This window comes from Saccopteryx bilineata, chromosome 6 (assembly GCF_036850765.1).
Source record: "Saccopteryx bilineata isolate mSacBil1 chromosome 6, mSacBil1_pri_phased_curated, whole genome shotgun sequence".
NCBI classification, from domain to species: domain Eukaryota; kingdom Metazoa; phylum Chordata; class Mammalia; order Chiroptera; family Emballonuridae; genus Saccopteryx; species Saccopteryx bilineata.
The window spans coordinates 122,823,884-122,850,541 of record NC_089495.1 but is presented as its reverse complement, the minus strand read 5'-3'; the positions used below and the strand labels follow the sequence as shown (position 1 = coordinate 122,850,541).

The 26,658-nt window shown below is 46.7% G+C and overlaps 1 protein-coding gene across 2 annotated transcripts in view; it reads right to left on the bottom strand.

The window, feature by feature from the left end:
- Positions 1-22,790, bottom strand: part of UNK (unk zinc finger) — a 40,862-nt gene extending 18,072 nt beyond the window's left edge. For both annotated transcript variants that reach the window (XM_066235177.1, XM_066235178.1), the window contains exon 1: positions 22,633-22,790. In XM_066235177.1, the coding sequence (XP_066091274.1) occupies positions 22,633-22,736 (104 nt within the window). In that variant the 5' untranslated portion in view covers positions 22,737-22,790. The remainder of the gene's footprint in view (positions 1-22,632) is intronic.
- Between the last annotated feature and the right edge of the window lie 3,868 nt (positions 22,791-26,658).

The following is a 26,658-nucleotide window of genomic DNA, read 5'->3' as shown; positions in this document are numbered from 1 at the left end:
GTACATTCTGGGACACTGGCAGAAACCTGGAAAATTCCCGAGGGCCTGATGCTCTCCTGTCCCCTTTGGCACTAGGACAAAAGGTCCTTCCTTCATCCTGTCTCCTTCTCTGTCTGCTTAGATGGAAAGTTACAACTCATGCTGTACACAGGTACCAAACCCTGGCACTGAGTCGGGACACCAATCCCCCAAAGCACGCTGACCCCTCCTGGGCAGGACATACATACTCTTCCTGACTCTGGCACCCACTGAAAGACTAACTCAGGAGGAAACAGGTAGAAAATAAGAGAGGAGGAAGCTGAGCCCAGGACCAACAGCAGAGAACAAAGAATGGTAAGGATTATAAGATTACACACCAGACATCAGGTAAACTGGAATTTTAGGCAGATCAAAGATTTTGTGGGACATAACAAAAAATTATTCCTTGTTTATCTAAAATTCCAATCTAACTGGCATCCTGTATTTCTGGCAACCCTAACAGGGGTGCCTGTCTGCTTGGTGTCAGTGCCTCAGTGAACACCCAGGGAGGCAGTCAGGTAAAAAATTTAGGATGCACCTGACCTGTGGTGGCGCAGTGGATAAAGCGTCGACCTGGAAATGCTGAGGTTGCCAGTTCAAAACCCTGGGCTTGCCTGGTCAAGGCACATATGGGAGTTGATGCTTCCAGCTCCTCCCCCCCTTCTCTCTCTCTGCCTCTCCTCTCTCTCTCTCTCTGTCTCTGTCTCTCCCTCTCCTCTCTAAAATGAATAAATTTTAAAAAAATTAAAAAAAAAAAAAGAATTTAGGATGCAGTCATTCTGACTTTCTCCTGTCAGAGAAAGAGAGGTCCCGGTGAGCCTACTTCTTTGGGGCAGCCATGTCCGTAGTACCATAATGCCAGGGCTCCACAAGGCCAGCCAGCAAGGGTGCCACAGAGCATACAGAGGCAACAAATTATGTCATTTTAAGCCTCTATATTTCTACTCCCACTGAGATAGGTCAGGTTCCTTTTTTTTTTTTTTTTTTTTTACAGAGACAGAGAGTCAAAGAGAGGGATAGACAGGCACAGACAGACAGGAACGGAGAGAGATGAGAGGTATCAATCATCAGTTTTTCGTTGTGACACCTTAGTTGTTCATTGATTGCTTTCTCATATGTGCCTTGACCACAGGCCTTCAGCAGACCAAGTAACCCCTTGCTCAAACCAGCGACCTTGGGTCCAAGCTGGTGAACTTTTTGCTCAAACCAGATGAGCCTGCACTCAAGCTGGTGACCTCGGGGTCTCAAACCTGGGTCCTCCGCATCCCAGTCCAACGCTCTATCCACTGCGCCACCACCTTGTCAGGCGGTCAGGTTCCTTTTAATAAACTGGTCACACTTTGGGCCTCTCCTGTCTAGTTCATCCTGCATAGTGCTATTTTCCCTAGAGTCCAAATTTAATCCTCACTTTACTAAAAGCCTTCAGGTTTCCCCAGTAGCCACTGATAACCACCATTCTGGTAACATTCCAGGCCCTAAACACAACTGGCCCGGTATACTTTTCCACCTTATTTTACTGAATTCCTCTCCATTCTGGTTGGTAAAAGTGGAGTCCTTGCAAATAGAGCTTTGACTTCCATCCTGCCTTTGCTCATGTCCCCTTCCTTATTTGCAGAAATCTTCAAGGCCGAAGTCAATGGTAATGAATCTTCTGATGCCACCTCTATGAAGCCTTTTTTTTTTTTTTGTATTTTTCTTTTTTGTTGTTGTTTTTTTTTTTGTTTTTTTCTGAAGCTGGAAACAGGGAGGCAGTCAGACAGACTCCCGCATGTACCCGACCAGGATCCACCCGGCACGCCCACCAGGGGGCGATGCTCTGCCCATCCGGGGCGTCACTCTGTCGCGACCAGAGCCACTCTAGCACCTAGGGCAGAGGCCAAGGAGCCATCCCCAGCGCCCAGGCCATCTTTGCTCCAATGGAGCCCCGGCTGCGGGAAGGGAAGAGAGAGACAGTGAGGAAGGAGAGGGGAAGGGGTGGAGAAGCAGATGGGCACTTATCCTGTGTGCCCTGGCCGGGAATCGAACCTGGGACTCCTGCATGCCAGGCTGACGCTCTACCACTGAGCCAACCAGCCAGGGCCCAGAAGCCTTTCTTGATTGACCTGTTCCTTCCCCTCCTGCCATTATCACCAGCTCTAAGTTTCTGCAGCACTTTTTTTTTTTTACAGAGTTAGAGAGAGGGATAGACAGGGACAGACAGACAGCAACGAGAGATGAGAAGCATCAATCATTAGTTTTTCGTTGAGCATTGCAACATCTTAATTGTTCATTGATTGCTTTCTCATATGTGCCTTTACCATGGGCCTTCAGCAGACCAAGTAACCCCTTGCTCGAGTCAGCGACCTTGGGCTCAAGCTGGTGAGCTTTTGCTCAAACCAGATAAGCCCACACTCAAGCTGGCGACCTCGGGGTCTCGAACCTGGCTCTTCCGCATCCCAATCCAACACTCTATCCACTGCACCACTGCACCACTGCCCGGTCAGGCAGCACTTTCAACATCTCTTATAGCCCTTATTCTGCATTGCATATTAATAATGTGTATATTTTTCTCTACTACTAGATTATAAAGTCCTTGATAGCAAGTTTGGAGGAACCCAGTACAGTGACAAGCTTTGCTGAATGACTATAATGAGAAATAAAAATGTCTCAGCAAGGGCAAAGTCCACAAAACAACACCAATAGTTTCATGATGCTACCAGCAGGACAGAGCATTGACAGCTGAAAGCCTAATCCTATTCCCTTGTGAAAAGCATTACAGTGCAGGGAAGTTGTAACTCAGCAGGTAGGGCAGACTGTCCTGCAGAAAAGCACTTCAGGAAAAAAGGGGCTGATGTTTGAATCTAGGAAGCAGAGAGCCCACTTTCAACCAATTACAACGAGATAAAAGAAATTTTTAACCTTTTGCTTAAAGTCATTAATGGAAGTTAATTTAACATCTACTACCTAGGAACCAAAATGTTGGGTCAGAATTTCCCATTCTCCCTCTCCCCCTCCAACCTTGTGTTAATGGGCAAAGCAGTGCCCAGAAGGCAAGGGGAATACCACTTAGAAATCATTCTTACACTGGCTGGGTAGCTCAGTTGGTTAGAGCATCACCCTGATACACCAAGGTTGCAGGTTTAATCCTCAGTCAAGGCACATATAACAATCAACAAATGAATAAATGAAACAATAAATCAGTTTTCTCTTTTACTCAAAAACCAATTTAAAAAATTTAAAAAGAGCCTGACCTGTGGTGGTGCTCGATAGAGTGTCGACCTGGGAATGCTGAGGTCGCCGGTTCAAAACCCTGGGCTTGCCTGGTCAAGGCACATATGGAAGTTGATGCTTTCTGCTCCTCCCCCTTCTCTCTCTCTCTCTCAAAAAACTAAATAAAGTTAAAAATAAAAAATTTAAAAAGAAACCACTCTTTTGTACTTTCATGGGTTGAAATGAAACACATTTTCAGTAAAAATGCACAACTGTCTCCATTAAACTCTAATCCATCTTTTCATTTTAAAGGTTTGAAAACACAAGACTGAAGAAACTAAATAGACTGTTCAACCAGCTCTGAGGAAAACCCATGATGTCCTGAGGTCTAATCAAGGAGGAAAGACTCACCAACTACCACCTCCCTGGGGAGGGCAAAGGGTTCAGGGCCATAGGACTAAATTCTTCACACTCTTACCTTCCAGGAATACACCCTCACATCCAAAGATAAAAGTTAATGAACCTAGATGACTTCAAATCGAGAGGACTCAACTGACCTATTGTGGCCACGAGTCAAGAAACCACTCAGGCCCTGAGTACATAAGATATCTGTGAGAGAAAACCACACCTCTGACCAGTATAAGGGCTCCAGAAAGCTGGGAGGACACTGTGACTGTTCAGAAACTTGCCTTGACTGAGGAGCAGTGAGGGCCTTTCTGCTTGCCCCACTAAGTGCTGGCTTTAAATCAAAACCGTCTTTCACTCTTTTCTAGAACATCACATTAATTATCCTATTAATGGTTTATTTATAAATGTGAAAGACTATGAAAATTACATACCCATTTAAAGGACAAAATCACTTTGCATCCTATCATTAAAAACATAAACCTTTTGGTAAATTGTCTCCCAGTATTTTTACACAGATAGGATCACAATGTACCATAGTGCTAAACTGCTTTACAAAAATTATTAATACTGTCCTCTGAAAATTTTAAAAATCAAATACAGGCAAGGTCACTGGATAGATACCCTGAGCTTGCCTGGTGAAAGCACATATAAGAAGCAACTACAAGCTGATGCTTCCTGGCCCCCCCCCCACCTTTCTCTCTCTCTCTCTCTCTCTCTCTCTCTCTCTCTCAAATCAATAATTTGCTTTCAGTGAGAGGAAGGGAGGCAGAGAGATAGACTCCCGCACCCCAACTGGGATCCACCACCCAGCAAGCCCACTAGAAGGCTATGCTCTGCCCATCTGGGCGTTGCTCTGTTGCTCAGCAACAGAGCTATTTTAGTGCCTGAAGCAAGGCCATGGAGCCATCCTCAGTGCCCAAGGCCAACTTGTTCCAACAGAGCCACTGCTTCGGAAGGGGGGGTAGGAGGGGGAGAGAGAGAGAGAAAAAGTGAAACAGGAAGGGGTGGAGAAGCAGATGCGTGCTTTTCCTGTGTGCCCTGACCAGGAATCGAACCCAGGAAATCCACATGCTGGGCTGACCCTCTACCACTAAGCAAACCAGCCAGGGCCAATAAAATCTGACCAGGTTTGAAACCTGAGGTTGCCAGCTTAAGCACAGGCTCATCCAGCTTGAGCACATGTTCACCAGCTTGAGTGTGGGGTCACTGAATAAAGCATGGAATCATAGACATGATCCCATGGTCCTTGGCTTAAAGCTTAAGGTGGCTGGCTTGAGCAAAGGGTCACTTGCTTTGCTGTAGTTCCCCCTCCTAGAACAAACAACTAAGGTGTCACAACAAAGAATTGATGCTTCTCATCTCTCTCCATCTGTCTGTCCCTCCCTCTCTCTGTCTCACAAAAAACAAAAATACAAAAACTGAATGCTTGTATCTGATTTTTTTTAAAGATTTTTAAACCTTTTTTAAAAAATTAATTGATTTATTTATTTTTACAGGGACAGAGAGAGTGTCAGATAGAGGGATAGATAGGTTCAGACAGACAGGAAGGGAGAGAGATGAGAAGCATCAATCATCAGTTTTTCGTTGCGACACCTTAGTTGTTCATTGCTTTCTTTCTCATAAGTGCCATGACCATGGGCCTTCAGCAGACCGAGTAACCCCTTGCTCGAGCCAGTGACCTTGGGTCCAAGCTGGTGAGCCCATGTTCAAGCCAGATGAGCCCAAGCTCAAGCTGGTAATCTTGGGGTCCTTCCGCATCCCAGCCCAACACTCAATCCACTGCGTCACTGCCTGGTCAGGCCAGGCGTCCAGTTTTTAAAGTTTGTTTGTTTGTTTAATTTTTAATTATTATTATTTTTTTTTACAGAGACAGTGAGTCAGAGATAGGGGTAGACAGGAACAGACAGATAGGAACGAACGAATGAGAAGCATCAATCATTAGTTTTCATTGAGCGTTGCAACACCTTAGTTGTTCATTGATTGCTTTCTCATATGTGCCTTGACCGCGGGCTTTCAGCAGACCGAGTAACCCCTTGCTGGAGCCAGCGACCTTGAGTTCAAGCTGGTGAGCTTTTGCTCAAACCAGATGAGCCCTCACTCAAGCTGACGATCTCGGGTCTTGAACCCGGGTCCTCTGCATCCCAGTCCAATGCTCTATCCACTGCGCCACTGCCTGGTCAGGCCAGGCGTCCAATTTTTAAAAAATCAAATAATAGGCCCTGGCCGGTTGGCTCAGTGGTAGAGCGTCAGCCTGGCATGCAGAAGTCCCGGGTTCGATTCCCGGCCAGGGCACACAGGAGAAGCGCCCATCTGCTTCTCCACCCCTCCCCCTCTCCTTCCTCTCTATCTCTCTCTTCCCCTCCTGCAGCGAGGCTCCATTGGAGCAAAGATGGCCCGGGCGCTGGGGATGGCTCCTTGGCCTCTGCCCCAGGCGCTGGAGTGGCTCTGGTCGCAACAGAGCGACGCCCCAGAGGGGCAGAGCGTCGCCCTCTGGTGGGCGTGCCGGGTGGATCCCGATCGGGAGCATGAGGGAGTCTGTCTGACTGTCTCTCCCTGTTTCCAGCTTCAGAAAAATACAAAAAAAAAAAAATCAAGTAATACTTTCAGCCTAACTGGGCGGTGGCGCAGTGGATAGAGCATTGGACTGGGATGCGGAGGACCCAGGTTCGAGACCCCGAGGTTACCAGTTTGAGTGCTGGCTCATCTGGTTTGAGCAAAGTTCGCCAGTTTGGACCCAGGGTCACTGGCTCGAGCAAGGAGTTACTCTCTCTGCTGTAGCCCCCTGGTCGGGGCACATATGAGGAAGCAATCGGTGAACAACTAAGGTGTAGCAGCGAAAAACTAGTGACTGATGCTTCTCATCTCTCTCCATTCCTGTCTGTCCCTATCTGTCCCTCTCTCTGATTCTCTGTAAAAAATAAATAAAAATAATACTTTCAACATTTATTGAATTATCTTTATTTTATAAAATTCTAAAAAGCTAGCAAAGGCCCTGGCCAGGTAACTAAGTTGGTTGGAGCCTCATCCCAATATACCAAGGTTATGGGATTGATCCCTGGTCAGGACACATATGACAATCAACCAATGAATACATAAATAAATGGAATAGCAAACTGATGTTTCTCTCTTTTTTTCTTTTTGGTGACAAAGACAGAGAGAGACAAAGAGAGGGACAGATAGGGACAGACAGACAGGAAGGGAAAGAGATGAGAAGCATCAATTCTTAGTTGTGGCACTTCAGTTGCTATTTGACTGCTTTCTCATATGTGCCTTGACCAGGAGGCTACAGCAGAGACCAAATATCCCTTTACTCAAGCCAATGACCTTGGACTAAAGCTGGTGAGCTTTGCTCAAACCAGATGAGCCCGTGCTCAAGCCGGTGACCTCGGGGTTTTGAACCTGGGTCATCCACGTCCCAGTCTAATGCTCTATCCACTGCGCCAATGCCTTGTCAGGCTCTTTCTCTTTCTAAAATCAATCTACAAAAAAAAAAAAAAAAAAAATCAATCTACAAATAATTTTTTATTTTTATTTTTGTATTTTTCTGAAGCTGGAAACGGGGAGAGACAGTCAGACAGACTCCCGCATGCGCCCGACCGGGATCCACCTGGCATGCCCACCAGAAGGCAACGCTCTGCCGCGACCAGAGCCACTCTAGTGCCTGGGGCAGAGGCCAAGGAGCCATCCCCAGCGCCCGGGCCATCTTTGCTCCAATGGAGCCTCGACTGCGGGAGGGGAAGAGAGAGACAGAGAGGAAGGAGAGGGGGAGGGGTGGAGAAGCAGATGGGCGCTTCTCCTGTGTGCCCTGGCCGGGAATCGAACCCGGGACTTCTGCACGCCAGGCCAATGCTCTACCACTGAGCCAACCGGCCAGGGCCAAAAAAATTTTTTTTAATTAAAAAATTTTTTTTTTTAAAAACAGCAAAAATTAGGCTACTTGGAATTGGTGTACCTGCCCCACTAAACCAACAGTGATGATACAGAAAGGATTAACAATAAATTCTATTTTTTGTGTTGTTGTATTTTTGTATTTTTCTTAAGTGAGAAGCAGGGAGACAGAGAGACAGACTCTCACATGCACCCAACTGGGATCCACCTGGCAAGCCCACTAGGGGGCGATGCTCTGCCCATCTGGGGCCATTGCTAACCAGAGCCATTCTAGTGCTTGAGGCGGAGGCCACCAAGCTGTCCGTCCTCAGTGCCTGGGCCAACTTTGCTCCAGTAGAGCCTTGGCTGTGGGAGGGGAAGAGAGAGATAGAGAGGAAAAAGAGGAGGAAGAGTGGAGAAGCAGATGGGCACTTCTCCTGTGTGCCCTGGCCTGGAATCAAACTTGGGACTCCACATGCAGGGCCGACGTTCTGCTGAGCCAACCGGCTAGATCCTCATTTTTATTTTTCAATATTTATTTTAGTGATTTTAGAAAGAAAGGGAAAGAGCAGGAGAGAGACAGGAACATCTGTTCCTATATGTGCCCTTACTGGGGATTGAACGGGCAACCTCTGTGCGTTGGGACAATGTTGTAGCCAACCGAGCTATCTGGCCAGGGCTGAGAATAAATTATTTTCAACTTCAAGGAGACTAAGAAAATTAAGAATAGTAAATTAGCCTGTCTAGGTGGTGGCGCAATGAAGTGTTAGCCTGGGACACTGAGGACCCAGGTTCGAAACCCCAATGTCATCAGCTTGAGTGAAGTGTCGCTGGCCTGAACATGGGATCATAGACATGACCCCATGGTCGCTGGCTAGAGCCCATGGATGCTGGCTTGAGCAAGGGGTCATTGCCTGAGCTGGAGCACCCCTCTTCAAGGCACATATGAGAAAATAATGAATTAACAACAAAGGGCCTGACCAGGTGACGGCGCAGTGGATAGAGCATCGGACTGGGATGCGAAGGATCCAGGTTCAAGACCCCGAGGTCGCCAGATTGAGCGTGGGCTCATCTGGTTTGAGCAAAGCTCACCAGCTTGAACCCAAGGTCGCTGGCTTGAGCAAGGGGTTACTCAGTCTGCTGTAGCCCCATGGTCAAGGCACATATGAGAAAGCAATCAATGAACAACTAAAGTGTCCCAACGAAAAACTAATAATTGATGCTTCTCATCTCTCTCCGTTCCTGTCTGTTTGTCCCTATCTATCCCTCTCTGGCTCTCACTCTGTCCCTAACAAAAAAAACAAAGGTGCCGCAACGAAGAACTGATGGTTCTCAGCTCTCTTCCTTCATGTCGCTCTCTCACCACGGGATAGCTTGGTTGGTTAGAGCTTTGTCCCAAAACACAGAGGCTACTGGTTTGATCTCCAGTCAGGGCATATACAGGAAGAGATAGATGTTCCTGTCTCTCTCTCCTGCTCTCTAAAAACAAGTTAAAAAAATAATAATAATAAAAATTTTTTTTCTTTTTTTTATTCTTTCTGAAGCTGGAAACAGGGAGAGACAGTCAGACAGACTCCCGCATGCGCCCGACCAGGATCCACCCGGCACGCCCACCAGGGCCGATGCTCTGCCCACCAGGGAGCGACGTTCTGCCCCTCCGGGGGGGGGGGGGGGGGGCGTCACTCTGCTGCGACCAGAGCCACTCTAGCGCCTGGGACAGAGGCCAAGGAGCCACCCCCAGCGCCTGGGCCATCCTTGTCCAATGGAGCCCGGGCTATGGGAGGGGAAGAGAGAGACAGAGAGGAAGGAGAGGGGGAGGGGTGGAGAAGCAAATGGGCGCCTCTCCTATGTGCCCTGGCCGGGAATCGAACCCGAGTCCCCCGCACGCCAGGCCGACGCTCCACCGCTGGGCCAACCAGCCAGGGCCAATAATAAAATTTTTTTAAAAATACTAAATTACAAGGCCCTGGCCAGTTGGCTCAGTGGTAGAGCTTTGGCCTGGCGTGTGGAAGTCCCAGGTTCGACTCCCAGTCAGGGCACACAGGAGAAGCGCCCATCTGCTTCTCCACCCCTCCCCCTCTCCTTCCTCTCTGTCTCTCTCTTCCCCTCCTGCAGCCAAGGCTCCATTGGAGCAAAGATGGCCCGGGCGCTGGGGATGGCTCTGTGGCCTCTGCCTCAGGTGCTAGAGTGGCTCTGGATGCAACAGAGCGACGCCCCAGATGGGCAGAGCATCGTCCCGTGGTGGGCATGCCAGGTGGATCCCAGTCGGGCGCATGCGGGAGTCTGTCTGACTGCCTCCCTGTTTCCAGCTTCAGAAAAATACAAAAATAAAAAAAAAAAATGTTACGAAACGAGTCTTGTACACGCTCTGCCATATCACAGTTCCCATTTTTGGAATGGAGACCAAGGAGATGTGTCTACTTTATTCACACAGTGCCTCTGATAGCACCATATGCTTGTGGCTTCTTAATACATGCTATTTGATGATTGATTTATACACTCCATTTACAAGGTGTTAATGTAAAAATGGCCAAATTCAGTCTAATGGCTCAAATTAAAATACTTTTTACATTAAAAAAAAATACTAAATTACTTGTCTGACCTGTGGTGGCACAGTGGATAAAGCGTCGACCTGGAATGCTGAGGTTGCCAATTTGAAACCCTGGGCTTGCCTGATCAAGGCACATATTGGAGTTGATGCTTCCTGCTCCTCCCCCTTTTCTCTCCCTTTTCTCTTTCTCTCTCTCCCCTCTAAAATGAATAAATAAAACAAAAAATGCTAAATTACTTATCCAAGTGAGTGTAATATACATAACTATATATATAATATGCACATATTTTAAAATTTGTTTAAAATTTTTTCTATTTTTTTATTTATTCACTTTTTAGAGGAGAGGGAGAGACAGAGAGAGAGAGAGAGGAGAGACAGAGAGAGAGAAGGGGGGAGGAGCTGGAAGCATCAACTCTCGTATGTACCTTGACCAGGCAAGCCCAGGGTTTTGAACCGGCGACTTCAGCATTTCCAGGTCAACACTTTATCCACTGCGCCACCACAGGTCAGGCAAAATTTTTTCTCTTTTTTGAAGAGCTTTAGGTAAGTTAATCACAGTTCTAAATTCAGTTTTTGTAAGACACACACATTCTGTTTTGACATCAAACATAACCCAGAAACCATACAATTTTGTAAAAATAACACCGCTGGAACTTGCCAAAAAATAACTTTAAGAAGGGCCCTGGCCGGTTGGCTCAGTGGTAGAGTGTCGGCCTGGCGTGCAGAAGTCCCGGGTTCGATTCCCGGCCAGGGCACACAGGAGAAGCGCCCATCTGCTTCTCCACCCCTCCCCCTCTCCTTCCTCTCTGTCTCTCTCTTCCCCTCCCGTAGCTGAGGCTCCACTGGAGCAAAGATGGCCCGGGCGCTGGGGATGGCTCCTTGGCCTCTGCCCCAGGCGCTAGAGTGGCTCTGGTCGCAACAGAGCGACACCCCGGAGGGGCAGAGCATCGCCCCCTGGAGGGCAGAGCGTCGCCCCCTGGTGGGCAGAACATCGCCCCCTGGTGGGCGTGCCAGGTGGATCCCGGTCGGGCGTATGCAGGAGTCTGTCTGACTGTCTCTCCCCGTTTCCAGCTTCAGAAAAATACAAAAAAAAAAAAAAAAAGCAAGGCCAGGCCTGACCAGGCGGTGGTGCAGTGGACAGAGCATCAGAATGGGATGCCGAGGACCCAGGTTCGAGACCCCGAGGTCGCCAGCTTGAGCATCATGGGCTCATCTGGTTTGAGCAAAAATCTCACCAGCTTGGACCCAAGGTTGCTGGCTCAAGCAAGGGGTTTACTTGGTCTGCTGAAGGCCTGCCCGCGGTCAAGGCACATATGAGAAAGCAATCAATGAACAACTAAGGTGTCACAACAAAAAACTAATGATTGAGCCTGACCTGTGGTGGCGCAGTGGATAAAGCATCCACTTGGAAATGCTGAGGTTGCCGGTTCGAAACCCTGGGCTTGCCTGGTCAAGGCACATATGGGAGTTGATGCTTCCAGCTCCTCCCCTCATCTCTCTCTCTCTCTCTCTCTCTCTGTCTCTCCCTCTCCTCTCTAAAATGAATAAATAAAAAATAAAAAAAATATATAAAAAAAAAAACTAATGATTGATGCTTCTCATCTCTCCGTTCCTGTCTGTCTGTCCCTGTCTATCCCTCTCTCTGACTCTCTGTCTGTGTAAAAAAAAAAAGAAAAAAAAGAAAAAAAAAAGCCTGACCAGGCGGTGGCGCAGTGGATAGTGTCGGACTGGGATGCGGAAGACCCAGGTTTGAGACCCCAGGGTTGCCAGCTTGAGCGCAGGCTCATCTGGCTTGAGCAAAGCTCACCAGCTTGGACCCAAGGTCGCTGGCTCGAGCAAGGGGTTGCTCGGTCTGCCGAAAGCCCACGGTCAAGGCACATATGAGAAAGCAATCAATGAACAACTAAGGTCTCGCAACAAAAAACTGATGATTGATGCTTCTCATCTCTCTCCGTTCCTGTCTGTCTGTCCCCATCTATCCCTCTCTCTCTGACTCTCTCTCTGTCTTTGTAAAAAAAAATAATAATAATTAAAAAAAAAAAAAGGCAGGCTTTAAGCCTATAAACTGGCTTTTAGCCAAATAGCAGCTGTGATAAGGCCAGAATGAACCCCCTAAAGAACACTGAAACTATCCTAAAACAGAGATACATATACAGAATCTCCCACAGTACTATAGGCACTTAGGTAAGAAAATGTTTTAGGGTTGGGGAGCCACCCACTGGCAAATGATTTCACCCACTCTTCATTGTGAGAGGTCTGACAACTGAGAGCTATCTTTGCCCCAAGAACTAAGGAGAATCATGAGTGCTACAATGTTTTTTTTAGCTGGAGAGATAGAGATAGAAAGGGACAGACAGCGAGAGAGATGAGAAGCATCAAATCTTAGCTGTAGCACCTTAGTCGTTCATTGATTACTTTCCCATATGTACCTTGACAGGGGGACTCCAGCTGAGCCAGTTACCCCTGCTCAAACCAGCAACCTTGGGCTCAAGCCAGCAACCCTGAGCTTCAAGCCAGAGACCTTTTGGCTCAAGCCAGTGACCATGGGATCATGGCTATGATCTCTTGCTCAAGCCAGCAACCTTGGGCTCAAGCCAGCAACCTTGGGGCTCAAGCCAGCGACCATGGGGTCATGTCTATGATCCTATGCTCAAGCTAACGACCCGCACTCAAGCTGATGAGCCCATGTTTAAGCCGGCAATCTCGAGGTTTGGAACTTGGGTCCTCTGCATCCTATGCTGTTGTTCTATCCACTGTGTCACTGCCTGGTCAGGCATGAATGCTACAATGTTGATGTATAATAACTAAGTCCTATGTGTCTGTCCCTAGTTCCTTCTTTCTATAATTGTTCCCTTGCCCTAAGGATCCCAGAACTGGTAAAACTGAGGAGAGAAAAGTTCATGTAAGCCTCACTCTTGCAACTGACTTTGGAGACTGTCTGAGGAGTAAACCCTGGTTCATTATTCCCTAAATTAGATAACACCTTGACTTTAATTCAAAGTTTTTTTGGACACAGATGGAGTGAAAAACTTCCAATTTGATGAGGATTTTAGTATTACATTTAAATCGATGTATTATTTTGCACAGTTTTCTGTACAACAAATACTTTGGTCCTAAGAGAGTGGATTCATTTACAGTACAAATCCATTGTGTAAGATACAGGTAGTCTGGCCCTGGCCGGTTGGCTCAGCGGTAGAGCGTCGGCCTAGCGTGCGGAGGACCCGGGTTCGATTCCCGGCCAGGGCACACAGGAGAGGCGCCCATTTGCTTCTCCACCCCTCCGCCGCGCTTTCCCTCTCTGTCTCTCTCTTCCCCTCCCGCAGCCGAGGCTCCATTGGAGCAAGGATGGCCCGGGCGCTGGGGATGGCTCTGTGGCCTCTGCCCCAGGCGCTGGAGTGGCTCTGGTCGCAACATGGCGACGCCCAGGATGGGCAGAGCATCACCCCCTGGTGGGCAGAGCGTTGCCCCTGTTGGGTGTGCCGGGTGGATCCCGGTTGGGCGCATGCGGGAGTCTGTCTGGCTGTCTCTCCCTGTTTCCAGCTTCAGAAAAATGAAAAAAAAAAAAAAAAAGATACAGGTAGTCTGGTGGAGGCTATACAAGAAATGACGACTGAAGTAAAATTCAAACGGATGCAAAAGAGAGGAAAGTGCTCTGAGGACAACCCTAACCCATATGTGACTTATGAACTAAAGAGTTTACTCCCATGTGGTGTCAAAGAAGGCATCTATTTGTTTAGGGCTGCTGAAGGAAGCAGTAATGCAACTGAAACTTGGGCCTTTTTCAGATACTGGTAAGAATAGTACTTATATTGTGCTAAGTTCCAGGCATGGTTTTAAGCATTTTGCATATATTACTCACTTATTCCTCATAATGACTTCACGGGACAGGTACTATTGCTATCCTCCAGAAACTAACACACAATGAGGAAAGTCACTTGCCCAAGGTCCCCTAGCTAGTAAATAGAAGAGTTGGTCTTTAAACCCAGACAGTCTGGCCTTTGAGTCAGTACTCTTAAACATCACACTATTAACTATGCTTCTCTTAACTGAGCTAAAGGGAAAACAAGAGTAGCAGCAAATAAGCATAAATGACCCGGGAAGCTGTTCAAAATATGTCAGAGAGTTTTTGACAGGGCATAATTATAGTTACAGTACCATAAGTTACTAAAAATAAAAACAGAAATGTTGGCCCTGGCCGGATGGCTCAGTGGTAGAGCGTCGGCGTGCAGGAGTCCCGGGTTCAATTCCCGGCCAGGGCACACAGGAGAAGCGCCCATCTGCTTCTCCACCCCTCCCCCTCTCTTTCCTCTCTGTCTCTCTCTTCCCCTCCCGCAGCCAAGGCTCCATTGGAGCAAAGTTGGCCCGGGCACTGGGGATGGCTCTATGGCCTCTGCCTCAGGCACTAGAATGGCTCTGGTCGCAACAGAGCAACACCCCAGATGGGCAGAACATCGCCCCCTGGTGGGCATGCCGGGTGGATCCCTGCCGGGCGCATGCGGGAGTCTGTCTGACTGCCTCCCTGTTTCCAGCTTCAGAAAAATACAAAAAAAAAAAAAAAAAACAAAAAACCCCCCAGAAATGTTAATTTTAACATGCTCTACTCATTTCAGATGAGTAGATACTGATTATAAAGGACTCCCAGTTCAATAGAAAATTTAAGTTTTTTTTTTTTAACTTTTTTAAAAAGATTTTATTTATTCATTTTAGAGAGAGAGAGAGAGAGAGAGAGAGAGAGAGAAGGTGGGGGGGAGGAGCAGGAAGCATCAACTCCCATTATGTGCCTTGACCAGGCAAGCCCAGGGTTTTGAACCAGCGACTTCAGCGTTCCAGGTTGACGCTTTATCCACTGCGCCACCACAGGTCAGGCCTCAAACTACAAATTGGTTTTTTTAATAAGAAAATACAGCCTGGCGGGGTGTGGTGCAGTGGATAGAGCGTCGGACTGGGATGCCGAGGACCCGGGATCGAGACCCTGGGGTCGCCAGCATGAGCGCGGGCTCATCTGGTTTGAGCCAAGACTCATCAGCTTGGACCCAAGGTCGCTGGCTCGAGCAAGGGGTTACTCGGTCTGCTGAGGGCCTGCAGTCAAGGCACATATGAGAAACCAATCAATGAACAACTGGGGTGTCACAATGCGCAACAAAAAACTGATGATTGATGCTTCTCATCTCTCTGTTCCTGTCTGTCTGTCCCTGTCTATCCCTCTCTCTGTCTCTGTAAAAAAAAAAAGAAAAGAAAAAGAAAATACAGCCTGACTAGGCAGTGGTGCAGTGGATAATGTTGGACTGGGATGCGGAGGACCCAGGTTCAAGACCTCCAAGGTCATCAGCTTGAGCAAGAGGTCACTCAGTTTGCTGTAGCCCCATGGTCAAGGCACATATCAGAAAGCAATCAATGAACAACTAAAGTGCCACAATGAAAAATTGATGCTTCTCATCTCTCCCCCTTCCTGTCTGTCTGTTCCTATCTATCCCTCTCTTTGACTCTCTGTCAAAAAAAGAAAAAAAATACAAGTACAGGTTTCTAATTCATCTAATGTTCTTATGTTCGGATAGATGTGATTTACACAAATTCTAAAGTGGCAGGCTAACAAATGTCTGGCACCTCTTAGCAGTAAAAGCGATATCAAAATGATAAAGTAGGCCCTGGCCGGTTGGCTCAGCAGTAGAGCGTCGGCCTGGCGTGCGGGGGACCCGAACGGCCTGGCGTGCGGGGGACCCGGGTTCGATTTCCGGCCAGGGCACATAGGAGAAGCGCCCATTTGCTTCTCCACCCCACCCCCCCTTCCTCTCTGTCTCTCTCTTCCCCTCCCGCAGCCAAGGCTCCATTGGAGCAAAGATAGCCCGGGCGCTGGGGATGGCTCCTTGGCCTCTGCCCCAGGCGCTAGAGTGGCTCTGGTCACGGCAGAGCGACGCCCCGGAGGGGCAGAGCATCGCCCCTGGTGGGCGTGCCGGGTGGATCCCGGTCGGGCGCATGCGGGAGTCTGTCCGACTGTCTCTCCCGTTTCCAGCTTCAAAAGAAAAAAAAAATGATAAAGTAATGTTCTTACCAAAGTTAATAAAAACTGGCCTGACCTGTGGTGGTGCAATGGATAAAGCATCAACCTGGAATGCTGAGGTTGCTGGTTCGAAACCCTGGGCTTGCCTGGTCAAGGCACATATGGGAGTTGATGCTTCCTGCTCCCCCTCTCTTTCTCTTCCTCTCCTCTCTAAAATGAATAAATAAAACCATTTAAAAAATTAATAAAAACTTAGATACTATTTAAAAGTTTTAAGTAATAAAAAAAACGCCAAAAGTTTTTATCAACCTCTTCTTTTCTAAGCAATGGAGTTAGTTTTGTGAATGGGCCAAAATTTCACAGGAGGGTGGGAACATGGGCCTTTCCCTCATTATAAGTCATTCTATTAGGACTTATGGTGGTCATATGGTGTTTCAAGTACTAATAGGAAACAAATGAGTCAACTTAAGAATACAAAAAGCAAATTGTGATATAAAGGATGAGGAAAGGGAGGAAACATTTCAATAAGCTCAGATATGACAGGATGATACTGTCACAGGCCTTAGTATCTTATCTCCTAAATAAATTGAGCCACCAACAGGAAAAAGGTCACCTCACAGAGAACACTATGAGATTTCTTTATTTCTTTGGGGTTTTTTTTGTATTTTTCTGAAGCTGGAAACGGGGAGAGACAGTCAAGACAGACTCCCGCATGCACCTGACCAGGATCCACCCGGCACGCCCACCAGGGGCAATGCTCTGCCCACCAGGGGGCGATGCTCTGCCCCTCCGGGGTGTCGCTCTGTCAGGACCAGAGCCACTCGAGCGCCTGGGGCAGAGGCCAAGGAGCCATCCCCAGCGCCTGGGCCATCTTTGCTCCAATGGAGCCTCGCTGCGGGAGGGGAAGAGAGAGACAGAGAGGAAGGAGAGGGGGAGGGGTGGAGAAGCAGATGGGCGCTTCTCCTATGTGCCCTGGCCGGGAATCGAACCCGGGACTTCTGCACGCCAGGCTGACGCTCTACCACTGAGCCAACCAGCCAGGGCCACTATGAGATTTCTTAAGTTGCTAAACTCCTTTCCATCTCCTCCTCCTCAGCTTTTGATACTGCTGTCAAATTCTACACACTGGCAAAGAAAAAAGGGGTGCAAGTTGAAAGATTTTACAGAGAAATAATAAAAAATTTGTTGTGATTATCTGAACTAAAATATTACAGCCACTATCATTTTAAATGCCTAAAACACATGGCCTGTCCCTAAATGCCCATGTGAACATTAAAACAATCATCATAGTACCTGAGGAATGGAATCTATTACATTTTAGCAGAAGAGCAACCTTCTCTTTTACTTCCCACGCACATTAGGAAATAAAAATAATTCATTTTACAAAGGCTTTGGGGAAAATATGCTTGTTCCTTACAATGGCGGTCAACTCACAGACAATTTAAAGTACAACTACCAACAACCAGGAGTCTCAAACTTGCTGAGTATTCAATTTCAAAAGCATCTCCTCAGACTTACAACATGGGTGCTTTCATTCAAATGGATACACACGGACTAAACCATTGAGCTAGCTGGGAAAGGGGAGTCAGGGCTTTCCACAAACTGCAGGCTTTCCCACACTGAATAATGCTGCCAAACCTCGAGGGCCCATGTGCTCAGACTCTTTAGTAGTACGGACTCACATGCATTGATTATTTAAAACCTCTTTCTTAAAATATGGAGATGTAATTTACATAACATAAAAACTCAGCATTTTAAAGTGTACATTACTGTGTTTTTTAGTTTATTTACCATGTTATGTAACCATCACCAGTCCCAGAACATTTCCATAATCCCATAAATATCCCCCATACCTATTATCATATGCACTGATATTACCCAAAGTTTCTCTATAGACCTGTTATCCATGTGGGTATTTAAGATGGTTGGTTGAGTGAATCTATAGAGTATCTCTACAGTAAGAAAACAAGAAAAGTGCACTGTCTAGAAGGATACTGAACCCAAATTATTGGCATTTTTAACACTTAGGCTAATGTAATTTACACACACACACACACACACACACACACACACACTAAGAATGGCAGAAAAACTGGCATTCAATATCCATCTTCACATAACACATCCGTGTGCCCTAAATTTATCCAAGATGTTAAAAGAAGACAATTTACTAAGATTATCCATAGCTGTCCATAGTTACAACTTCAAACTCCGGAAGATGAAACAAAAACAAAAACAAAAACAAAAAAAAGGGGGAATAAAATAAAAAAGAAAAACAGATCAAAATACAGAAGTTGCATATGTGGGAAAACCTCCTTTGGTATCAAGTATAGCTGGATTAAAAAAAAAGGCAACAACAAATGAAAAACAATCATTAAGCAAATAATGCCCCATTTAAAAAAATAATGCCTAAACCAATCCACTATTAAAGTAATGTAGCTATAAATGCAAACTTACTTTTATCACTCTTCTGACCTACAGTCTCTCCTAATGAGAACAATAACTTTTAGCTGCAGAAAAGCCTGCAGCTGTGTGGTGCAGGGCTCTCATCATTACCTAAGCGAGCTCATGGCTTCTAAGACACACAGGAAGGAGACCTCACCTTCAGGCATCAGGGTGTTGAAAGCGGGAGGAAGTAGGTCCACGAGGGTGTCTTGCTTTTGTGCACTTATCTGGGGTGCTATTTCCAGAGAAGGAGTTCCTTTATAGAGTGTGCCCAAGATGGATTTCTCTAAGTTGCTCTCAGAGTTGTCCAGCTGCCCTCACCAATAAGTCACAGTCTTTGTAGGTTGATAGAAACCACCAGTCAAAGCAGATGCATATGGATTGTGGGGAAGCCTTCTTTAGTATCTAACATAGCTGGATTAAAACAAAAAAACTTAACCATTAAGCAAATCTTCACTTTAATCATTAATTTAGGTGAGATAGAAATATCAACTAAGTGCTAAGCTAGTTAGCATGGGCACTTAACACTTATAAATAGAGATTTTGTGGGCTTGACTACAGACCACAATGTCCTAATTATGGCTCTGCAAGAAATTAGTTCTAATTAATTAGTAAACAAGATCCAAATATATTTATCGGTAATTTAACTCATTCTTGCTGAGGTTGCTAAGCAATGCAACCAGTGACTTCTGCTGTGCAACAAGTTGTACTCTACCAACGTATTTACAATTTTATTGCAATTTACAAAAATGATTTAAAAACATATTCATTTCCTGGATTTTCTAAAACACAATCAGATGCAATCAAGCTAAGTTCATGACACTTATATAATGCAGAAACTAATAAATTTGCCTCAAAATAGTTACTTATGGAAGTAGAGCTACATTATCCTTGTTTAAAGATGCCCAGAAAACAGTCCTAAATTACAATGACACCTGGCTATATGAAGCTATAAAGTATTTATACTCTTTCTACCTGTAAGAAATCACTCAGTGGCCAAGAAACTACAAGAAACCTTCATGGAACTCGAATTTCACTTTCCTTTAACACAGGGCATTAAGAAGTTTGAGAATTAACTGTAGGTAAAGGAATCTAAACATGGTTTAATGTCTTTGCAGCTCTTATAGAGTCAAAATAATATAATTGTTAAACAGTAAAAAGCCCCAAATTAGCTAAATTTTGTAGATATATTTCAGGATGTAATTGCTCCAAAATTTCCCATTCTTAAATCTGTTTTTATAAAACTCATCTAATATATAAGATGGCCTTGTTCTGAATAAACCTGGATGAAATTTAGTCTTTATGAAGTAAAAAGACAAATTACCTAACAAGAGGTCACATGGTTCTTGTATTGGAAGAGTACCAATACATGCATATTATCATCCTGGAATGCTAATCACATACTTGGAATTCCTCAACAGAGGAAATTCTGCTAAAACCATTTTCTAATAAAAGTCGGATTCCTCAGGTCTAGGACAAATGCCTGCTGAATGGATTATCTCAAAGTTTCCCTTAAATCAAGATTATTCAAGAGATTAGAAAAAACACCAGGAAAGTAATTATCCTTCAAACTATACTATGAATGATTCTCTTGGCTTAGAAAAAGGAGGGCTCAAACTCTAGGACTTTAGTTGTGGACAAAATAAAGGGAAGAAGGCATACAGAAGGGAACCAATGCCTGCAGGAAGGCAACTTTTGCCTTTGGTGCATTCGATTGTGTTTGCTAAGACTGTCTGCCATGATGATGAGTGGAACTCGATTACTCCAACGATTACTGCATGTCACATAATCTCTAATAACACAGGTACAAAAAGTACACAAAAATAATGCAATTCATGTGTAAGGTTAAAAATTTTTGACGGGTAAAAAAATACAAACATTGCCCTGGCCCGCTGGCTTAGTGGTAGAGCGTTGGCCCAATGTGTGGATGGATGTCCAGGTTCAAATCCTGGTCAGGGCGCTGAAGATAGCTCCATGGAGCCTCCGCCTCAGGCACTAAAAATAGCTCGGTCGTGAGCATGGCCCCAGATGGTCAGAGCATCAGCTCCAGACTGGGGTTGCAAGGTGGATCCCGGTTGGAATGCATGCAGGAGTCTGTCTCTCTATTTCCCCTCCTCTCACTTGGAAAAGAAGGAAAAAAAATACAAACATTAAAAAAAAAAAAAAAAAAACCACCAAGGGCTCTTTATCTGTATTCAATGATAAGATCAAAACAATAGCTAAGGCCATATTCAGTTTGGAACAAATTCTGGAAATTCATCCTGCAGTGGAAAATAAAAAATATTTTTGAGCTGGGCAGCTCAAAAATATTTTAACAAATACTGAAATCAATATAAAAATGTTCCCATGCTCTAATCCTAACCCCCAAAGGCAACAAATGGGTTCATTTAAAAAAAAAAATCAGACTGAACAACTGTATGGATGCCATCACCTGATACTCCCTGCTCCTCAGACCTGGGAAGACAAAGAAATGAAGTTTTTCCAACCATCACAGCTTGTGAATGCCCACAAATCTACAAAGGAAAACACACCACACCACACCACACACACAAATATGTAACAGAAAAGAGATGAGAACAGCTACAATCTCCAACCACCCAATCAAATTTAGTTTCACCCACTACTGTTGATATTCTAAGTCATCTCAAGAGCCAAGCCTGATTACTCTGCACTTATCCCACAAGGAGTAGTTGCTCAGCAAGTGAGCATCAAGAGGAGGACAAAGACTAAAACGTTAACATGTATTTACATACAGCTGCTCACTTGTTTCATCTGTCAATTCCATAATGATCAGAAAACCTTTCCAACGGACAGACTCCTCACTATTCTCAATGACAACACAACACAGAAAGAGGTTGCTGAAACTAAGACTCATGTTACTCAAGTGTTACAGGCATTTAGCAACCAAAGATTATAAAGTTCCAATTATGCCAAGATGTAGGTTTCCATATCAAGACTACTGACTGACCACAGCATTCAACTAAGTACTATTCTCTAAGGTAAAACCATCTCACCAAAACACTGGAAGGACTGCAGAAAGAACTCCAGTAAGAAAGGATCAGCAAAGCCACTACACATTAGAAAAGTTATTGTTAACTTGAATCTATTGTCAAGAAATAGCTTCAAATGATTTCAACCAATTACAGAGAATTTCACAGAAACCCACACATTTCCTGAAATTAATGCTCCACTTCCCCAGAACAGTTTCCCAGTGGGTTTTACTTCTGTGACAAGCTCCTGTCTACTTTTAGTTCATTCTACTCAGATGCCTCCTGCTCTTGGTTCACCAGGCGGCTCTTAAAGGTTGTTGAAGCTACCAGGTTTCAAATCTACAGCAAGCCCAAGGTATATTTGGAGATCCTGCTAAACATGCACATGGCTCAGGAACCCACAGGGATGAGAGGCACTCAAAGAGCATCAGGGAAACCAACAATTTGCTTAACAGGAGAGCTCTTTCAATCTTTATCCCAAAGCACCTAGCACCTGGTAGTTGCTTAATGTGCCTTCAAACGCAATAGAAAGGAAGACAGGGACCTACACGTAAATGCAAACAGATTCCAAGAAAGAGGTTTTCCACCTTACTGTACTGGACTCTTAGCATTTGGGGCTTTCCCTCTGATGCCACATTTTGGTTGGGCCTGAGGATATATACTCAGACCCCATCATGCTTAGGGTCCCGGTCTCCGGGTTAGGTCAACTAAGTGGAAAACATACGGGCTTTAGAGGGGTCAAAAAGCCTGGACTTCACGCTAATCGTCACTCATAGCTGGTTCTAGGCTTGGCCCCTAAGGAACTCCTACTGGGCATGCCTTGGACTTCTTATCGCTCCGCAAGTGCCTGGTGCTGTGCTTTATGATCTCAGGAAGTATTAGGCCCCAAAGGCCCGGCCTAAGATGTGTGTACTCCGCACCCCAAGCTCCCGCCTTCCATACTCAGCGGCGGGGACCGACTTTCCCGCCCCACTGCCGGACAAGAGATTGGTGGCAGTTGGAAGTAGCTGGGACCAGCCCCAGCAGGTTGAAACCGGTCTGAGCCCGGACAGAGGAGAAAAAGGGGGAGGGAGAGGCCGCCTCGCGCTCTCCCTGCGCGCGTGACTCACGCTGGCCGCTGACGTCAGGCGTGCGCGCGCGGCGGGGGGGGGGGGCGCTCTACGTACGTGTAGTGCTGCGGTTTCTCGGGCTGTGCCTGCAGCACCTGAGCGGTAGCGGCCGGGGCCGCCGAGGAAGCTGCGGAGCCGCCGGGCCCGGGGCCCTTCGACATGGTCCTGTCTTCCTGCCTCTTCGCCGCTCCCCTTTTATTATTCAGTCTGCGCGGTCCGCGCCGAAGACTCAGTGCGCCTGCGCCGCGCCACGAGAACGTGAAGACCCCCCACATGGCAGCAAGGATTGCTGGGAGTTGTGGTCCTCGGTTCGGCTGGAATTTTACCGTCGATAGAGAGTTGCTGCCAAAGGAACGGACCACAGTACCCAGGGATCCATGCAGACGGTGTCCCGGATGTTGAGGACCCGCGACTACTTTTGGGAATTGCAGTCTGGCCGCGTTTCTTCCTAGCGTGGTTCCAGTTTCGTAGGGGTATTTTTTTCTTGAAACTGGAGTAGTTGGGGCCCAGAGGTAGGGAGGCTGTGACGACTCCTGTGAAACAGTTCCAAGTGTAATTTTACTACCAACATTGTAATAATTACCTCGCTTCCAGGCTTTCTATAGTTTGGGCTCGGAACATACCGGCCCAGAACAGTGCTTGGGAATCTGGTATCATCCGTCCTATCTCTGGGCGTTTGTGCTTCAGGCACCTGGAGTGCGCCAACGTACTTAGTCTGCAGCGGGACTAGGGACTGGGCATAAAGAAAAGTAGGCCTGCTAGAAATCAACTTGAGAAAGCTTTGCTAAAGAAGAGCTACATGACACAATCCTCTGCCCCCGCGTTTTTGTTGGGGCGCTCCATAAGCCTTTAGCGACCCGAAACCTGCAACTCCACGATTTGTTTCGCTTTTCAACTCGACACCTGGCCTGACGAACTTGTTTCCAGTACATTTAGAGGCCAAAGACGAACTTAATTTCTGTCTAGAATAGTCTCAGGTACACTGGCAAGTTGCAAGAGTGTTGAGAAGCATCACATTGTGCCAGAGGAAGAGCGTAGGTTTGAGTACGGGGTGCAATTTATAATCTACTCCAGTTTCCTTTTCTGAACATCAGTCCTTCTATTTGGAAAAATGTTTCCCCTCCCTCCTTCCCACCAGTGGGGCTAAGTTATTTTGCTTTGTAGCCTTTGCGAAATAAGCCAGTTCCCCCAGACCTAGGCATTTGATGTTGTGAGCTTTACAAATTATTTCATATAGATATTTTTTTTAATTCATTTTACAGAGGAGAGGGAAAGAGAGAGAGAGAGAGAGAGAGGAGAGCAGAGAGAAAGAAGGGGGGAGGAGCTGGAAGCATCAACTCCCATATGTGCCTTGACCAGGCAAGCCCAGGGTTTCGAACCGGCGACCTCAACATTTCCAGGTCGACACTTTATCCACTGTGCCACCACAGGTCAGGCCTATTTCATAGATATTTTAACGCTTTTGTTAACTAATGATCATTCCATTTAAATAACACATTCCGAATAAAGTTAGGAGTGAGGGAGGGTGGGTGAATGGAAAATTGTTAATGTTTAAGAATCACATATATTTAATTCCTACTTGTAAGAATGAGATGGCACTCCATCACCAGATGTGCAGGCTTTATTAGAGGAGAAAGACCTGCCGGGGCACTCCTCCAGGAGAAGTGCACCAGGTTACAGACTAGGGGCGAGTTATATAGAGCCTGAGGGGAAACCGAGGCAAAAGTCCTGGTATGTCCGGAGCCCCTCCTTGGGGTGGCTTGTCAGCTTTTTGTAATTCCTCTGTCTCAGGGGCAATAGTCCAGTAAGAGTGAGGTCTGACAGATAAGCGGAACATCAAGAGGGCAGTTTGGAATACACATATCTATCACTACTAACCTCATTATCACAAACCAAATTGTCTTCCTGCAAAGTTAAGAAACTGATATTTCTTGTACAGGCCAAACAGTTAACCACTAGGGGCATCAGAAGATGAAAAATTACAAAAGGACAAATAAAAGTTGGAGTGTATTGGGCCTGACCAGGCGGTGACGCAGTGGATAGAGTGTGGGACTGGGATGTGGAGGACCCAGGTTTGAGACTCAGGTCGCCAGCTTGAGCGCAGGCTCATCTGGTTTGAGCAAAGCTCGCCAGCTTGGACCCAAGGTTGCTGGCTTTAGCAAGGAGTTATTCGGTCTGCTGTAGCTCCATGGTCAAGGCACATATGAGAAAGCAATCAATGAACAGCTAAGGTGTCACAATGAAAAACTGATGATTGATGCTTCTCCGTCTCTCTCTTTCCTGTCTAACTCTCTCTCTCTCTCTGTCTCTGTTTAAAAAAAAAAAAAAAGTGGCCCTGGCCGGTTGGCTCAGCGGTAGAGCGTTGGCCTGGCGTGCAGGAGTTCCGGTTCAATTCCTGGCCAGGGCACACAGGAAAAGTGCCCATCTGCTTCTCCACCCCTCCCCCTCTCCTTCCTCTCCGTCTCTCTCTTCCCCTGCCGCAGCCGAGGCTCCATTGGAGCAAAGATGGCCCCAGGCGCTGGGGATGGCTCTGTGGCCTCTGCCTCAGGCACTAGAATGGCTCTGGATGCAACAGAGCAACGCCCCAGAGGGGCAGAATATCACCCCCTGGTGGGCATGCCGGGTGGATCCCGGTCGGGCGCATGCTGGAGTCTGTCTGACTGCCTCCCCGTTTCCAGCTTTGGAAAAATGAAAGAAAAAAAAAGAGTGTATTGTTTTAGTCCTTTTTCTATATATATTCATTTTAGAGAGGAGAGGAAGAGAGAGAGAGAGAGAGAGAGAGAGAAGGGGGGGAGGAGCTGGAAGCATCCACTCCCATATGTGCCCTGACCAGGCAAGCCCAGGGTTTCGACCAGGATGCTTTATCCACTGCACCACCACAGTTCAGGCTGTTTTAGTCCTATTATTAATTCTCAGTTTGGCTTTTACATTATCCCCAAAACACTCAAGTGTGATATGAATGAGACATACAGTTCAGCCTTGGTCAGGTATCCCTGTTGGTTAGAGCTGGACACCAAGGTTGTGGGTTCTACCTCAGGTCAGGGCATATATAAGAATCAACCATGCCTGACCAGGCAGTGGCGCAGTGGATAGAGTGTTGGACTGGGATGCAGAGGACCCAGGTTCGAGACCCCGAGGTTGCCAGCTTGAGTGTGGGCTCATCTGGTTTGAGCCCACCAGTTTGAATCCAAGGTCGCTGGCTCCAGCAAGGGGTTACTCGGTCTGCTGAAGACCCGCGGTCAAGGCACATATGAGAAAGCAATCAATGAACAACTAAGGTGTTGCAATGGGCAATGAAAAACTAATGATTGATGCTTCTCATCTCTCTCCGTTCCTGTCTGTCTGTCCCTGTCTATCCCTCTCTCTGACTCACTCTGTCTCTATAAAAAAACAAACAAACAGCCCTGGCCAGTTGGCTCAGCGGTAGAGCGTCGGCCTGGCGTGCAGGGGACCCGGGTTTGATTCCCGGCCAGGGCACATAGGAGAAGCGCCCATTTGCTTCTCCACCCGCCCCCTTCCTCTCTGTCTCTCTCTTCCCCTCCCGCAGCCAAGGCTCCATTGGAGCAAAGATGGCCCGGGCGCTGGGGATGGCTCCTTGGCCTCTGCCCCAGGCGCTGGAGTGGCTCTGGTCCAGGCAGAGCGACGCCCGGAGGGGCAGAGCATCGCCCCCTGATGGGCAGAGCGTCGCCCCTGGTGGGCGTGCCGGGTGGATCCCGGTCGGGCGCATGCGGGAGTCTGTCTGACTGTCTCTCTCCGTTTCCAGCTTCAGAAAAATACAAAAAAACAAAACAAAAAAAAACAAATAAAACATCGTTCAGACTTAAATATAAATAAAACGGAAATAATGGAAAAAAAAAAAAAGAATCAACCAGCCTGACCTGTGGTGGCACAGTGGATAAAACGTCAACCTGGAAATGCTGAGGTTGCCGGTTCAAAACCCTGGACTTGCCTGGTCAAGGCACATATGGGAGTTGATGCTTCCTGCTCCTCCCCCCTTCTGTCTCTTTCTCTCTCTCTCTCCCCCTTCTCTATAATGAATAAATAAAATCTTTAAAAAAAAAACCAATGAAGGCATAAATAAAT